The sequence below is a fragment of the Dermacentor silvarum genome, chromosome 7 (genome assembly GCF_013339745.2).
Source record: "Dermacentor silvarum isolate Dsil-2018 chromosome 7, BIME_Dsil_1.4, whole genome shotgun sequence".
In the NCBI taxonomy this organism is placed as follows: Eukaryota; Metazoa; Arthropoda; class Arachnida; order Ixodida; family Ixodidae; genus Dermacentor; species Dermacentor silvarum.
In genome coordinates this window covers 86,358,862-86,376,174 of record NC_051160.1, presented here as the reverse complement: position 1 = coordinate 86,376,174, position 17,313 = coordinate 86,358,862, and the positions used below count along the sequence as shown (strand labels likewise).

The following is a 17,313-nucleotide window of genomic DNA, read 5'->3' as shown; positions in this document are numbered from 1 at the left end:
TTTATCTAGGTCAATTACTCACATGGGACCCTGATCACGAGAAAGAAATTTACAGAAGAATAAAATTGGGTTGGAGTGCATACGGCAGGCATTACCAAATCCTGACTGGGAGCTTACCACTGTCGTTGAAAAGAAAAGTGTACAATCATTGCATTCTACCGGTGCTAACATATGGGGCAGAAACTTGGAGTTTAACAAAGAAGCTCGAGAACAAGTTAAGAACCGCACAAAGAGCGATGGAACGAAAAATGCTAGGACTAACGTTAACAGACAGGAAGAGAGCGATGTGGATCAGAGAACAAACGGGGATAGCCGATATTCTAGTTGACATTAAGCGGAAGAAATGGAGCTGGGCAGGCCATGTAATGCGTAGGATAAAATAACCGGTGGACCATTAGGGTTACAGAATGGATACCAAGAGAAGGGAAGCGCAGTCGAGGTCGGCAGAAAACCAGATGGCATGATGAAGTTAGGAAATTTGCAGGCGCAAGTTGTAATACGCTAGCGCAAGACAGGGGTAATTGGAGATCGCAGGGAGTGGCCTTCGTCCTGCAGTGGACATAAAATATAGGCTGATGATGATGATGATGATGATGGATCAGTATTTTCGAGAGAGAACCAAACCACGGAATTTTCGCTATTCTTAAATATTCAAGCAGAAAATACTCTGCGAGTTGTTTAAGTATACGTAAGTCTTGTGCCACTTGCTCATCTACACAAAGGCCGGTGCCATTATCGCTGTTATGAAACTTGATCCGACCAGTAAGAACGACAGCGCTGCAGAGACACGGACTACTCTTCTGATCATTATTAGCCGTTAGTGACCCTTTTCGTTGAGCAGTTTGTTTCTAGAGAAACGAGATAGCGCGTTCGGCGCCGCGCCGCACGCGGCCTCAGCGACAGCGCACGAATACGGAACTACTACTGCTTCTACCCTGCTTCTCTGCGATGAACTGTCGGAAATTAACTGGGTTTTCGCTGAAGCACGGTGCTGCTATCATGCAAGATTGAATCATGAGGACTGGAGGCGCGTGAAGTAGTTGGCTGCATAAATAGTGGTTCACATATTAAGGAATGGAATGAATCTACAAGGCCAAGTTCGCGGACTGCTGCTTCTACTGTCCGTAAAGGTTACCGGCACTTGAGATGTACGGCTTTGCTCGAGGATAAATAAATTTGCTCATCCGCCAGTGCTGCATCGCTAACCTATAAAACAAGGGCTTCAGCCCTGGAGCGTCGGAACGAGTGCTTTCCGCTAGTTAGGCAATGACAAAGGGAGTAGCGTCGCTTGCTGTCATAGTAACTTGTGTTTCGCGCACAGTATCTACACACAACTATCCCAACTGGCCCCGAAACTTACGCTCACTCTTTCTCCAACATGTAAGAAGTAAGTGAATGGGCGCACACTTTAACACATGCGCACTATAGTATACGCAGAATAAACGATGGACCACACCAATAGCACTTGAATGGTCGAAGCTGAATGTTTCGTGACGGTCCACAAGAGTAAATAAGTGAGTTAATAGTAATAATACATCTTTGCTACAAGACATTACAATGTACAAATCAGCTATGTTTAAAGTATTGTGCGAATCAAGGTCAAATGTATGGGAACTGAGCTCACCCGCGAGCGATTAGGGCAGAAAATAATCAGATAGTGACCGTACCGAGGAACATTACGGAGTCAGAAACGTGACAAACCCATGCATAAAAACATTTGCCAGATAAAGAACGAAGAGCAAAACACACTAATCTTGATTTATTTCCTGAAAGGAAGTAAATATGGATAGCTTGGAATATATACTTAGTCGCGCTTTTGGAACAAACACCATATACTCTGCTGGCGCAGATTTAATATAGCTAAATGAGCTCCGAAAGCGCTTTTTCATTTTCTCTGAAGCTGTGACCAAAGCTTCGTGTCGTCCACCCCGTAACCGTCTACGATAGCTCCCGAAACAGAAGTTAGCTAAGCCGCACGGACGTCATACACATGCATAGTACACACGGAGGCATCGGAGGCAGTTCAGGCAAGCAAATGGACGCATCACCACGTGAACAAACATGGCAGCGCCCATGGAGTAACCGCGAGAAGGGTCAATAGTTGTTTAGCACCTTATCCATAGGAGTGAATTGCGATTCCTACGCTGCAAATGACTAAGCACGACCTTGCAACCAGAGCCCATCTACCTTGGCCGGCGCTGTCATGTCTATAGTGCGGAAGGTTGGGGCTTGTGTGGAGATTTCATGCGGCTGGATTTTGGTCTTTCACAGTCCTTGCCCACCTCCGCACACTGCTGACGTCAATACATGCATCCCCGTAAACTTCAGTCAGACGGCGATGAATGTTGAAGGTTGCGCAACCTTCCCCAGTTAGAAATTCAATTACAGATCGCTGTTTCAACCGGGCGTCACCACTGGATGCCACGGATTTCTCGATTACTCTGGAACGAGAATAGATAGGAAGGTGAAGCAAATGGCGTGCTATAGCTTAAACGTTACTGCAAAAATGATAAATAGTTGACATTTGCAGTAATATTGGCAAAGTAGTGGGCTAGGAGGCATTACTTTCTGAATCACCCTCGTATTTAATTCGTCGCATGGCGCAAGCCGACCTGTTACTAGTTGCTTCGTCGGGAAGTGTTCATGGTTTTTTACGACGTTGTAGCCTCGCCTAGTTTGTAATGGACATAAATCACGTTGTATTATTCAGAATTATACGTAAGCGCTTCTTTAATAGCTTTATTCTTTTCTCGATATTGTGGTTGCTTGGTAAATCTGTTAGACAAGATGTAGCTCAGGGCGAGGATTGCTGTTATCTGCTGCATAAGGTATTGGTGTTCAATTCTTGCGGCAGAATTTCGCGTCACTTTTGTGACGTATTTACCCCATGACGCTGTCTGACCAGCGCGCACCTGCCTTGGCCGGCCGTGCTGAGTTTAATAAATAAACATAATAACAAATACATAAATAAGACAGCGACATCTCAAAAGCCCCATCATTGAAAAAGTGTTCGTTCGGACACTTCATCTCTAAATGAAGTCGTCAGCAATTTTATTCAAATTGATTTTGTGAGAGTTCTTTGTGGGCTTGCAAAATTGCCAGATGGTTCAAACGGGCTAGTCCAGTCGTCGACCACAAGTACATTTTCAGTCGTCGAAGGCAAGGAAAGGACCTCTTGATGTGGTCGACGAGACCGGTATGGCCAACGCAATTCTCTTTAGTTCGGCTATTTCCGGCAAAAGGTTTCGCAGGTGTTTGCCAAGCTTGCCCACCATAAGCATGTGCACGACGTCCTTGAATGTCTGCAATGATGCAAGTGCACGACGTCCTTGAATGTCTGCAATGATGCCGACCTTTGCTGGCTTAAAATGTCAATCAGCATATCTCTGTGCAAAATCAGGCGTCCTGGGTGACCTCCAATAAAAGTTATTTCACTCACTCAAGGTCGTCACCGTAGAACTATATTATATATGCTTCGTCTTCCTTCCCTATGGCAAGCTGCTCAATGTGGGACTTATGCTGCCGCATATCAGGTGGATACCTGTTGTTTAACGAAGACAGCACTGTGTCAAGTACTTCATAGAACATGTCACTCGCTGATGGAAACACGCGAGCTGAGGAACCTTCTTGATAGCGGCGTGGAGTCTTCTTTCGCCTAGCAGTTAGAACACACGGGTCCTCAACTCCTACTTTTCATGTCTCTGCCATACATACGTGGATCACGCGCTTTATTTTGGAGTTTCTCTGCGCCGATTTCAATCTTGGGCCATCCAAGATGGCTGGTCCCTTTGCGTGCCCTGTCTCCCCGCGCGCCTAGTGTTATGTTTACGCTGGTGCTTATACGATGGAAAATACGCTTCATTTTCTGCGTCAGACGGGTTCTGGCGAAGTACCGATAAGCGAGGTGCACACTGTTGGTTTTGTCGTTGGTGCCCATGCTGTGCTTGTAGCCGGTGCCCATTGCAACGTATGCAGCCGCAGTAGAAGCGAGCTCGACACCTGTTTTATATTTATCTTTTTATTGCGGTAGTAGTTGTAAAGACACTCCAGACAAATTTTCGCTGTCGTTGTCACCGTGATATTCGTATAAAGTTCAAAAGTCATATGAGTGAGCAACCCATACACTGTGGGTGCGAGAAAAAGCCCGTAACACTGAGCCGAAAAGGATGGCGGCTTGATCGACATAATCTTCCCACGCGCTCAATATTCGGGAGGTCACGTGATCAAATGTGCGCATGCGGAGGAGAGCACACGCCTTCTCATCTAGCCCTGCCTCAGGTACGAAAGACTGTGCGCGGTTGGCGCTTACGCGGTCCGCCTGCCTTATCCGATTGTTTGTAATCAGTGAAGGGGGGGGGGGGGGGGCATGATCAAGGGCGAGCAGGGATCGCTGCTAACTTCGTGCGCGCTGTCTTCCTTCTTAGGCTGTTTTTCCGCCCTCCAAGTGTTGCAGATCGCATAGACAGCGGTAATTCGAGATCGCTGACAGAGGCCGTTCTGTAGTGGACATAAAAATATGCTGACGATGATGATGAAACCAGTTTTTGGAATCGCGGTAAATCGCATGGCTGTACGAACCGTTCGTCCCCGCTGCCGGCGTTCTTTATAATGCCAGCATTGTGTTAGCGACTGCTCGTGATCATCCAACGAGATATTTACAGGTTTATATGGCCCGTGCATTGCGCGATATTTGTTATTTTAATTAGTAAGTAAATGTTACTACAATTCATATAGGCGATATAACCAACGTACAGACTCGTGTGAGGGCCACACTTTCTTGTCGCAATTTCGACGAGCTGTCAATTTCGACGAGCGAACGACATTTTAAGGGAAAAGGTAGAGGCAACTCAAAAGAAACCATAAACAATTGGGGTAACAGGACTCTGGTGATGACATTTTAGGAGCGGAGGGGGGGGGGGAGGGGCTTTGGCATCACCTTGGGGCGGGGGGGGGGGGGGGGCGAGCCTCCCCACCGGATAACTGACATGGGACCGGGCCATTTTATCTAATTTTTCAAACTACGAGTACAAAATCTGCCGGAAACCTCCGCGATCGCCTCTTCTCGCCATCTATTCGTGTGCAACTTTAGTAGGCAGTGACATTTGCCCCTCAAAGGCGGATGCACACGATCATCCACCAATGGGCGCGCACTACAGACAGACGTCATGAGCCAGACGGCCGGTAACCCCGCCGCAGTGGAGCGGGATCGGAATCAGCGTTGCACGAGATTGCTTCTTGGTTGGATTTAAAAAGAAATATTTGCTTTCAAGTGGGGGGTGCGGCTATTACACGGATTTATACGGGAAGAATGTTCCTTCGTGTAATTGTCTTATGCATCGCTATCACTAATACTGCTTCGCGTTTCCGGCGAAACTGCAGCTTCTTTTTTTTATTGTGAGTCCTAGTAAAACCTCTTCTTCACATGACTGCTACTGATTCTGATTTCGAGTGAATTCGGCTTGGCCTCACTTCGTTTACTAAGTTATTTACAGATATTCATGACCTCTGCATGCACGTTGCGATGTTTCCATCCTGAATAAATGTTGTAAATTATTGGGTTTTTTTTTCATGAGTCGCTAGCATTACCTACTGGAAAGAGAAGCAATGCTTAGATACATACCATTCACGTGCATTTCATACACCGTTGATAAAAGACTCTGCCGTAGGGGTCACTGAAGTCCGCAGGTCTTTTTATTTTTTTTATTTTTTTATTCAAACAAAACTCGCAGCGCCATTGGCATTATTGCGAGGGGCATAATACAGAGAAAAACAAATCAGCAGAGTTTTGGCTCACAACCTCAGCCGGTAACAAATTCCACTCCGATATGGTCCTCGGAAAGAAAGAAAACTTAAAAAGGTTAGTCCTGGGGGCATATTCCCGAATGCGCTGAACGATAGGACCTGCAGTACAAACAGGAGCGGATTTAGCTGTGGCCGCATGCTGACGGTGCCACCTTGCACGTACACGTAGTCACCCGCTGCAAAGTTCCAGCCCGAGTCTGGGTTAGACTTGGTCCTGCCTTTGATGGAGGAAAAACGACATGTCCAATCTCGTGCACAATTGGTAACTCAACAGCATCACTGACGGAGAAAGATCATCATGCTGTGGCACGTGTCGATTGTTACACAATATCCGTGCCAAAGATGTCGTTAGGGTGGCACTTCCCATCTTTTTCAATCCTTCTTTGACTGTCCGTACAGCCAGCTATGCTAGTCCGTTACTCTGGGGGTGATACGGGGCTGTTTGAATATGCGTGATTCCGTTGCGCTGCACTCTCAAGCTGTGCATCGCGTCCCGTTGTCGGACACCAAGGCGTGGGTTATGTCAAAACGGCTATACATTACACTAATGGCTTTTATTGAGCTACGGGAGTTCGCGTGCAACACGAGAACTACCTCGATCCACTACGTGTAAGAAGCTACAACTATTAATATTGTCTTGCCCTTAATTGATCCCAAACAGTCAATATGTACACGCGACCATATTTCACAGTTTTCCGGCCAATTGACCAGTTCTTCAGCATGAGGCAATGGTAATGCTTGCACGCAATTGTTCCATGTTGCCGCAATGTGCTCGATGTCCTGTTTTTAGCAGGGCCACCAAAATAAGGAGCTGGATTTTGCCTTCATGGAGGCACGTTCTTGGCGGGCTTCATGCAGCAGCCTGATCAGCTTCCCCCGCGCTGGTGTGGGCACTATTAAGCGGTTTCCCTAATCCAGCACTTCGTCCGTAACGAACAGCTCATTCCTCTTTTTCTTGTAATCTGACATTTCCCTGACTTCCGTACCAATACTGCGCGGCCAACCGTCCCGTGCGTATTTGCGTACATGCGAGAGCTGCTCATCTGTCACAGCAAGTGTCTGAAGTTCCTTTATCGCATGGCAGGGTGATTCCATTGGTCCAGTGTCAGGACGACTTGTGTCTAGTCTTCCAGGTCCGCTTAGTGCGGCAATGGTTGCGGCAAGCCGCTTAGTGCATCTGCATTGCACACAAATTTGCCAGGCTTGTGTTGCAGATGTCATCAGTATGCTCCAAGTATGATGGCCCACCGCTGAATTCCGGCAGCGGTCGTAGCCGGCGTTTGCCGGTCAGGTCATGAAGACCCAACAAAGTCTGATGGTCTGCTACAAGTGTGAATTCTCTGCCCAGCTGTTAATCACGCAATCGTGTAACGTCGTAAACTAGAGCGAATATATCTCGCTCGATCTGGGATTAGTTCTTTTCTGCAGTAGAAACTATACAATATCTACATCCAAGTGGTCGATACTATACAAAAGAGCGGCTCCCGCACCCTAATATGAAGCATCACATTCCAGAAATAGTTCTCCTGTAGGGTCCAAGTGAGTTAGCACAGTTGCGGAACACAAGACGCCTTTGGCAAAATGGAATGCCTCATTTTTGCGACCTCCCCATTTGTATTTCTATTCTAGTAGATGGTTCCAGTAGACGGGTTAGGAAGCCTGTCACAGATTTGGCAAGAATTTGTTATAGAATGTCAGCATGCCTTAGACTGTAGCTGTGCGATATTCCAAGAAGCCGAAGTGAGCCTAATTCCCTCAAAATTCTTCTTTGTCGCATCGAATCTTGCCGCATCAATTCTATGACCTAGACACGCAGCCGCTGCCTTGCCCAACGAGCACTTCTCTGAGCTGAGTTTGATGCTGTACGGTCGCGATCGTTTTGAGCGTGGATACTGGAGCGCGTAGCTTGCAATGCTACCCGTGCAGTTAAGGGGAGCGTCAAAATATCGGTGCGCATGCGCGGCGAGTGTAGGTTCCCTTCGAGCACATCATGTCATCGGAGCACTCGCTTATCGTCTGCTAGCTGTTTTTTGTTTCCTTGGTGGTGACCAGATTACGAGTAACCAAAATTGGGAACTTTCACTTCGAACGGTGTGTTCCTCATGCTTGTCGTTACCTTAATTACCTGAAAATTGTTACCTAGCTTTTTCCTCTAGGGTTCTTTTAGTCACAGATTACAGAAAGCAAGCTAAGAAACACAAACGTTCAAACTTTTATTTTGTGCACTTTTCACAGAATATTGAAACACTTAGAGAACAGCTTGTAAACTGTAATAGTTCGCTGTTTCATTCTCGGTAATATTTTGTCATATATCCTTTTCAGCAACTACTACTGCCATTCTAGACAGTAATGAAGAGTACAGGGCAGGCACAAAGCTATTTGCTCTAAGATTCTCCCACTCTTGGCAAACAGCTGTCCACAGCTCTTCCACAGTTGCCGAATAAATAGGGTGCCGCAACATGGATGCTTCTATGTGACGCCCCCACACATTTCGCAGATGTTCATGTCAGCGCCTTTGGCCGACTAGGAGAGCAGATGCACCTTACGAGTTTCTAGGTCCTTTTTCACAACCTTCGCAGTGTGCACCGGCGTAAGGTCATGCTGGAACACAAAATCAGCATCTGGGAAAACTACGTGGCGTTCGTGACAGCTTCACTAAGAGCACTAAGGTGTACAGAACGTTTACAACAGTTTATTCAGAGTTTTTGCTGGCAATGAGCGGCATTTGTGAAGATTTATACAGTTCCGCAATTCGCAAGCGTAGCAGATCGGTCGATTGTCTGCAGTGCGCCAAGTATTTGCGTACTGCGGCTGTACCCCGCAAAGTGGCGTCAGTAGTGGTTGAACTGGTGGTTAAGGGGTTGATACCGACAGAGGACGTGGCTGCATGACGGCATCCGCCTACGTCAGTGGCGCGGCGACAGGAGTCGGCGGAGAGGCAGACGACACCGCAAATGATAGCGGCGCGGCGACAGGAGTCGGTTGGCCGGCAGACGGCAAAGCCTCGGTGACCTGCTCCTGTACCACCTGTCGAATGGTTAGAGTCAGGTAGTGCGTAGGCGCTGGCGTGGCCGAGAAGAGCGAAAGCTGTCGAGCAACTTCCTCGCCCACAAGTTCCTTGATCTGGGCCAGGAGCGCCGTGTGGTCACCGGCGATGGTCACCGCGGCGAGGGAATCGTCTGTTGACATCTGCCGCCGAGCTAAGACGCGTTGCTTAAGTAGGTCGTCGATGATCTGGCACAGGCTAACGAGTTCAGACACGGTGCGTGGGTCCTTAGCCAGCAACATTTGAGAGGCGTCGTCATCTATGCCTTTCATGATGTGCTTGATCCTGTCTTGCTCAGTCATGGAAGGATTCACGCACTTGCACAAGTCAATGACGTCTTCGATATAGCTCGTGAAGTTTTCGCCCTGCTGATGCGCCCGCCCGCGTAGACGCTGTTCAGCGCGTGCTTACGCAATGCGGGGCGACCGAACACTTTCGCGAAGGTCGTCTTGAAAGTAGTCCAAGTGGCGAAGTCCGACTCATGGTTGCGAAACCAGAGGTTCGCGACATGTGTTAGGTAGAACTGGACGTCGCGAAGTTTCGTAGCGTCGTCCCACTTGTGCGCGCTCACCCTTTCAAATGACGACAGCATATCTTCTACGTCATGGTCATCGGTGCCGCTAAAGAAAGCAGGATCGTCTTAGCGCAGCACGCTTGACACGATGACCAACGGAGACTGGGCCGTACCTCGCTGGGTGGCGTCATCAGGCATTGTCGGAGCGGCGTTGGGCAACGTGCGGCTTCGGAGCTCCAGGTCTGAGGAGGGTACCCAGCCCCTCCACCACTTTGATAAGGGGATTTATTAACAGAAAGCGACAGGCGAAAAACCAAAGCAGCTCCAAGGGAACAACGGTCTCGGCGCCAACAGCTCGGGATCTGAGTTCGCGTTCTACATCGATGATAACGCCCCTCTACTGCTTGCTTCCTGTTCTTTTTTCTTACAATAATAATAATGATCATCAATTTATATTTATGCCCACTGCAGGACAAAGGGCTCTCCCTGTAATCTCCAGTTACCCCTGTCTTGCGCTAGCTGATTCCAACTTGCGCCGGCAAATTTTCTAACTTCATCACACCACCTAGTTTTCTGCCGTCCTCGACTGCGTTTTCCTTCTGTTGGTATCCATTCTGTAACTGTAGTGGTCCACCGGTTATCCATCCTATACATCACCTGGCCTGCACAGCTCCATCTTTTCGCCTAATGTTAACTAGAATATCGGCTATCCCCGTTTGTTCTCTGATGTACAGCGCTCTCTTCCTGTCTCTTTACGTTAGGCATAACATTTTGCGTTCCATCGCTCTTTGTGCGTTCCTTAACTTGTTCTGGAGCTTCTTTGTTATTATTGCGATAGCAATTATATGGACACTTCAACCGGATTTCTGCCGTCGCCGTCGTCGTCGCCGTGAGGTTCCCTATAGATAAAATCTTCGCCGCGCGCCGTATGCCCGAGCGGAAGCGTGCGGGGACGCGCGCTATCACAGAGAGCGAACGCACTCAATCTCCCACGCGCAAGCAAGGAAGCGGGAAGCGAGCGCCAGAGGCAGCGGAAGGGGGGGGGGGGGCGCACTTCTCTGCCAACAACCGCGCTCGTCACTCGTCGCTCGCGCGCACCGTCTCTTATCTCCACACGGCTCTGACCTTTATGCGCCGTACATTCGCCCGCAGCGGCGTATGCTTGCTGCCAATGCGCCGTACATTCGCCCGCAGCGGCGTATGCTTGCTGCCACCGTTTTGACAGTCGTCTGCAGTCATTCAGTGTGATCTATTCGTGTTTGTTTGTGCGCGCTCACACCACGCTTGTTCATTCAGTTAGTAATAGTCGGGCCACATTTTCCAACGCACGCTACACATGCAATGCTGCCCGGATCGGCAGTGCAGCGCTACCGGTGTGTCCCTTCGCACGCGCTGCCCACGGGAAGCACTTCTCATCAACACCACTGTTTCACACGCGCCTTCTCGTGGTCATCCAGTCTCTCTTCATGTCGGTCTACTTACGCCGCAGCACACTTGCTTACTTAAAGCTCATGTTTACTACAATTCATATTGCTACCAAAGCCGCTCACCTTACTTCGTATGACATTGCTGTGTTGCTATCGCATTCATTGCTTCGCCCTTAAGGCGAAACTGTGACATTTTTTTCCAAGTTTCTGCCCCATATGTTTGCACCGGTAGAACGCAGTGATTGTACACTTCTTTTCAACGACAGTGGTAAGCTCCCGGTGGGTTTGGCAATGCCTGCCGTATGTATGCCCAATTTTATTCTGTAAATTTCTTTCACATGATTGACCTAGATAAACGTACTCCTTTACAGACTCTAGAGGCTGACTGACGATCCTGAATTGGTGTTTTCTTGCCAGGCTATTTTACATTATCTTTGTCTTCTTCGTATTAATCTTTAACCCGCTCTAAAACTTTCTCGGTTAAGGTCCTCAATCATGTGCTCTAATTCGTCCACACTGTTGCTGAATAGAATAATGTCATCTGCAAGCCAAAGGTTGTTGAGATATTCGCCGTTGATCCTCACTGATAAGATTTCCCAGTCTAAGAGCTCGAAGACTTCTTTTAACCATGCAGTAAATAGCATTGGAGAGATTGTGTCTCCTTGCCTGACCCATTTCTTGATACGCATTTTTCTACTTTTCTTGTGGAGAACCAAGATTCCTGTGCAATCGTTGTAGCCAAGATATTCCCGTATGCCTCCTGTACTCCTTTATTACGCAATGCCTCTATCAGTGCTGGTATCTCTACTGAATCAAATGTTTTTTTTCACAATCTATGAAAGCCATACAGAGAGGTTGATTGTACTCCGGATATTTCTATATTACCCGATTGATGACACGGACATGATCCATCGTGGAATATCCCTTCCTGAAGCCAGCCTGTTCTCTTGATTGGCTGTAGTCAAGTGTTGCCCTGATTCTATTACAAATTATATTGGTGAATATTTTATACAGTACTGAAAGCAATCTAATGGGTCTATAACACTTCAATTCTTTAACGTCGACCTTCTTACGGATGATTATAATTTTGGCGTTCTCGCAGCTTTATGGTACACTTGAAGTCGTGAGGCAATGCGCGTAAAGGGCAGCAAGCATTTCTAGCATATGTCCTCCATCTTTGATGAAATCGATTGTTATTCCATCCTCTCCAGCAGCCTTTCCCTTGGTCATGTCTTTCAAGGCTCTTCTAACCTCATCGCTTGTTACAGCAGGAATCTCTGTATCCTGTTCATCACAACTTTGAATGAAAGTAGCTTGGCTCCTCTAGGCACTGTAAAGGTCAGTATATAATTATTCCGCTGCTTTTACTATGTCATCGAAATTGCTGATGATATCACCATGCTTATCTTTCAGTGCATACATCTTTCCTTGTCCTATGCCAAGCTTTCTTCTCACTGATTTAATGCTGCGTCCATATTTTACTGTTTGCTCAATCTTTTCCACGTTATAATTTCGGATGTCCCTTACTTTCTTCTTGTTGATCAGTTTCGACAGTTCAGCGAATTCATTCTGTTCTCTCGAGTTTGACAATTTCATGTTTTACCGTTTCTTTATTAGGTCCTTTGTTACTTGGGAGAGTTTACCTACTGGTTGCCTTGGTGTTTTACCTCCCACTTCAATTTGTGCTTTTGAGATCAGCCTAGTTACGGTTTGATTTATTACTTTATGTTGTCTTCATCTTCTAGTTCTAAAGCATACTATTTGTTTGCGAGCACCAGCCTGAATTGGTCTGCTTTTACCGTTACTGCGTCAAGGTTGGCGTGTTTATTCTTGACTAATTTTATTGTTTCTCTCTTCAAATTGAGAGAAATCCTAGACTTCACTAACCTATCGACTCTGCACTGTACCCTACCTAACACATCTACATCCTGCACCATGCTGGGATCGGCAGAGAGTATGAAATCTATTTTATTCCTTGTTTCGCCATTAGGGCTTGTCCAGGTCCACTTCCTGTTGCTGCGCTTCCTGCAGAAGGTTTATAATGTTCGGAGCCTATTCCTTTCCGCGAATTGTACCAGCATCTCTCCTCTAGTGTTCCTAGAATCAATGCCGTAGTTGCCAACTGCTGGCTCACAAGCCTGCTTTCCCCCCACTTTTGCATTTAAGTCGCTCATGACTACATTATACTGAGTTTGCACCTTTCTCATTGCTAATTCAACATCTTCATAAAACTGTTCTATTTCTTCATCATCGTGACTGGAGGTTGGGGCGTAGGCTTGTACAACCTTCATTCTATACCTCCTTTTCAGCTTCATTACGACGACTGCTACCCTCTCATTAATGCTGTAGAATTCATTAATGTTGCCCGCTATGTCCTTATGGACTAGAAATCCTACTCCGTATTCTCTCTTATCTGGAAGACCTTTGTAGCAGAGGACGGGGCCGTTAGTCAGCACTGTTTAAGCCTCAGCAGTTCTTCCAACCTCACTAAGGCCAATAATATCCCAGGCAATACTTGATCATTCTTCAAATAGCCCTGCTAAGCTAGCTCCACTCGATAGGGTGCGCTTGTTCAACGTTGTCAGGTTCAGTTTCCAGTGGAGGCCTGTCCAGACCCAGAGATTCTTAGCACCCTCTGCCACGTCGCAGGTCTGACCGCTACCTTGGTCAGGTGCTCCGCAGCCGCTTGGGACTGAGGGCCATGGGTTAATTGTAGGAGTCATGAGCTGGTCCAGCTTTATACAACATTGACGAAAAGTATTCTCTTGGAGTTGTATAAGTAAGAGTCAGTATTGTGCCACTTGCTCATCTTCACGATGCCCAGTGCCATTATCAATGTTATGAAACTTGATCCGACCAGTGTACACGACACCGCTGCGGTGACATGAACAGCTCCGGACGATGGCAAAAAGTAAATTGATGACGCAAGGAAACTACTGCAGTTGACGGCCCGATCCGATAATTATTATAAATCTGACGCACGGGCAAAATTAAAGTCCTTTCCAGGAACCCCCTTTTGTTACTCCGAAGGACCCTTTGCAGAAAGGTATTGCGCTGATGACGCGCGGCACCGCGCACTAACTTCTTTAGGTGGTTCCTCAGATAAACGCAGCCAAAAAATGCGTTACTTGTTAAAGCAGCAAGACAGAAACAAATTACCAAAAGCTGCGCATGTAGATTACATATAGTGATTGTACAAACTAAAAAAAATTCCTCATTTTTGGTGGCTGATAAAGCGCACATTCGGAATTCAGCATAGTGGTGCTAGTGACGTGGTGCGAGCGTTCGCGAGCATAGCTCGAGTAAATATTTGCTTTTTGGCAAATAACATAACCACTAAAGATTAATACATTTCCGAGATAAAATGTACTTACAGGGCAGCGTATATATGAAACACGTTTTCATCTATTGACGAGTTTTGCACGCTGTATGCGAGAGTACACCTTTCCGCTCGAAAAGTAGATGCCCGATCTTCTTTTCCACAAAGGAACTTTGCCGGGAGGGAGATACTCCTTTGTCCTGTGTCACTGTGCTTGAACGCCTATCCGGTAGATGCTCCCTTACCTAAAGGGCTTTAGAGTGCCGGTGTGCCAGGGGTATAAGCCGTCATAGTTCTTTAGCGCCTTATCCATCCGCGTCGAACCATTATGAATCATTATCAACAGTACAGCGGCGGCGGCTGAATATGGCGCGGCTGCACGGTCCCTATCTTGAAAGCGATCTGCGATAGAGACAGAGTGGGGCGAGGGCTGATAGCTTCGTGTCCGCCGTGTTCTCACCGCTAAGACGTCGACGCGAGACGCGCGGGCCATATCTTGAAAGCGATCTTCGATGGTGACGCCGCTTAGTTTGCCTTGAACCAAGAGGCAGCACGAAGTTGAATTGGCTCGCTTCAGTAGGCGCTATTCGGAAACCGATCGTCTTACGTGACGGACATACGGTTTTCCTCGAAAGGTAAGCATAGGAATGCTTACGCATTTAAAGCTTCCCAGCATGAGCTTAGCCATTGACAACCTGCATCACAATAACATAGCATTTATTTAGACTGGCAAATGCGAGAAGGAGTAGAAGGATTTGGTGTCAGGCATAGTGCCAGACCCGGTACTCACGCTACCAAATTTCATTATTCTCTTTGAACTTACAAAGAATGCCGCTAACTACGCTGCATGTACGGTGTTGTTCCAGCGAAAGCACCCAAGCTGCAATATAAGGGTACGCCAAATGGTTCGCTAATATTTATATGCCTTCACACATCCAGAGCAAAACTGCCGCATAACAGAAAAAAAGAAGCATTGGTAGTTGTGCTTGCAATTACGTATATTCGACCTGACCTTCAAGGACTAAATCAAACTATTCACTGACCATCAGGCACTTACCCATTTATTAGTGTTATCAACCGAATGGCTAGTTTTTCACTGGATGAGAAAAAAATGTCAATAATAAATATCTCAGTCGAAATCGAGGGTGACAACATTTTCTTGGTGGGATTGAATTGGTCTGTTTACTGTAACTTGGTCCTTTATTTTTGTAATAGCATTGTCACATCATTATCACTGTTTTGTTAGCTTTATCAACGGCGAAAATGACACCAGGCGGGTAATATAATTGTTGATGTGCTCATTTCTCCCTATTTTTGCGTGCAACCGTCCGTAAAATATTCGTAACCAGCAGAAACTGTTATGCCGAGATACAGGTAAAACAACATCATATCTCTATTGAGAAGAAGAAAACCCTTTTAGGATACACACAGACCCATCATATTTTATTAGGTACGCTTGCACTCATTTTAACGCAATTCTCTAACGATGCCGTATGTATTCAATGGCACGTATTCATGGTTTACGGCATTCTTTACTAAACCTTACACATAAAATTAAGATTCTGGAAGGAAATACTAACCGTAATAAAAAACTAAGGACCTGACTCAGAAACACCAGCTCTGTTAAGCGATGCTATAATTTTGGCGATGAATAGATCAAACACAAAAATGAAACTACAACGTGGTCGTCTTGGCAACACCCTTCTTAGCAAAATTGCGTAACATGAAAAGAAGTGTCTTTCTTCAGTAAATACATAAAGACGTGTATCTACTTTCTGAAATACGGTGGGCATCAAATGGTTAAAATATGACTAGACGATATATTTATAAAAAGAGAGGAATGCACTTCTTAAGCTTCGGGACCTCATGGGCTGTTTGTAGTCACTCAGGTAATAGTGGACAAGATAGGGAAGGCCAAAGTAAAATAACAAGGTACTCTGAAGACTCACAGCGTATTGTCAAATGAATATAATTGTACGTTGTCAGGCCCACATGAAGTTATTGTTATCAAGTCAAGTAATATATATAGACCATGATTGTGCTGCCAATAAACTCGCATTTTAAATACGATAAGCTGAGGCGATGAGTATGCTATTTGTGGCAGCAGAAAATACATTGTTAAAATATTAAATCATTTTTCTGTGATGTCGTCGGATGTATGTAACGACACCGTACACATACGGTGTCGTTACACATTTCACATTTCATGTCTTCCAACAACTTGTCCAATGATGACATTTACGGTGCTTATGAAAAAAATCGGTTTTATATTTTAAATTAAATTATGGGGGTTTACGTGCCTAAACCACCATATATTTATGAGGCACGCCGTAGAGACTCCGGATTAATTTAGACCACCTGGGGTTCTTTAACGTGCACCTAAATCTAGGTACACATGTGTTTTCTGCATTTCGCCCCTATCGAAATGCGGCCGCCATGGCCGGGATTTGATCCCGCGACCTGGTGCTCAGCAGCCCAACACGATAACCACTCAGCAACCACGGCGGGTAGTTTGATATATGAACACTAAGGAACAATGTAAAACGATTTCTCCTCTAAAAATCTAGTAAACATAAAAACTTTCTAATTAGGGTGCAGTAAAAGTTATAATTGAGTTTATTAATTTCTAACAAAGTGAAACTTTACTTTCATTGCAGTCAGTGTGTGCAGTGAAGAAATAACAACCCCGGCTCCGGAAAAATTGCCACAGATCAGTCCATTTGGGCGCTGATGTTGTTTTCACATGAATAAAAGAGTTTTATATAATAAAACCTTGTACGATGTCCAAAGATGATAGTCGAACAACAGACATTGCGAAGGATCCAGGCGCAGAATACGATGAAGAGTTCGCACAGGCGATCAAGAAATGCCCACGTATGATGATGATAATACATACATATGTGGAAGAAGTAGATGGAAAGAACCCCGACAACAAACTGCATTGCGACACCGCTGGGACCGAGTGTCCCAGCTAACTTGATCAAAAATTTTGTTTTATTCTAAGGTTCTCCGCATGTAACAATCGCGATCAGGAGCACATACCTAGCGGCTCAAGCAGGTAGATAACTTGGGCCCATGGGTCGGCCGAAGAGGCTAGATAGATAGATAGATAGATAATAGATAGATAGATAGATAGATAGATAGATAGATAGATAGATAGATAGATAGATAGATAGATAGATAGGCCCACTACGGCTGAAAGTAG

The 17,313-nt window shown here is 46.1% G+C and overlaps 1 protein-coding gene across 3 annotated transcripts in view; it reads left to right on the top strand.

The window, feature by feature from the left end:
- The window catches only part of LOC125946844 (uncharacterized), a 111,695-nt gene extending 94,816 nt beyond the window's left edge, over nt 1–16,879 (top strand). For all 3 annotated transcript variants that reach the window (XR_007467917.1, XR_007467918.1, XM_049670937.1), the window contains one exon: nt 16,766–16,879. Coding sequence is in view for 1 of the 3 variants with exons in the window: in XM_049670937.1 (XP_049526894.1) it covers nt 16,766–16,839 (74 nt within the window). In the remaining 2 variants the exon portion in view is untranslated. The remainder of the gene's footprint in view (nt 1–16,765) is intronic.
- The last annotated feature ends 434 nt before the right edge of the window (nt 16,880–17,313 follow it).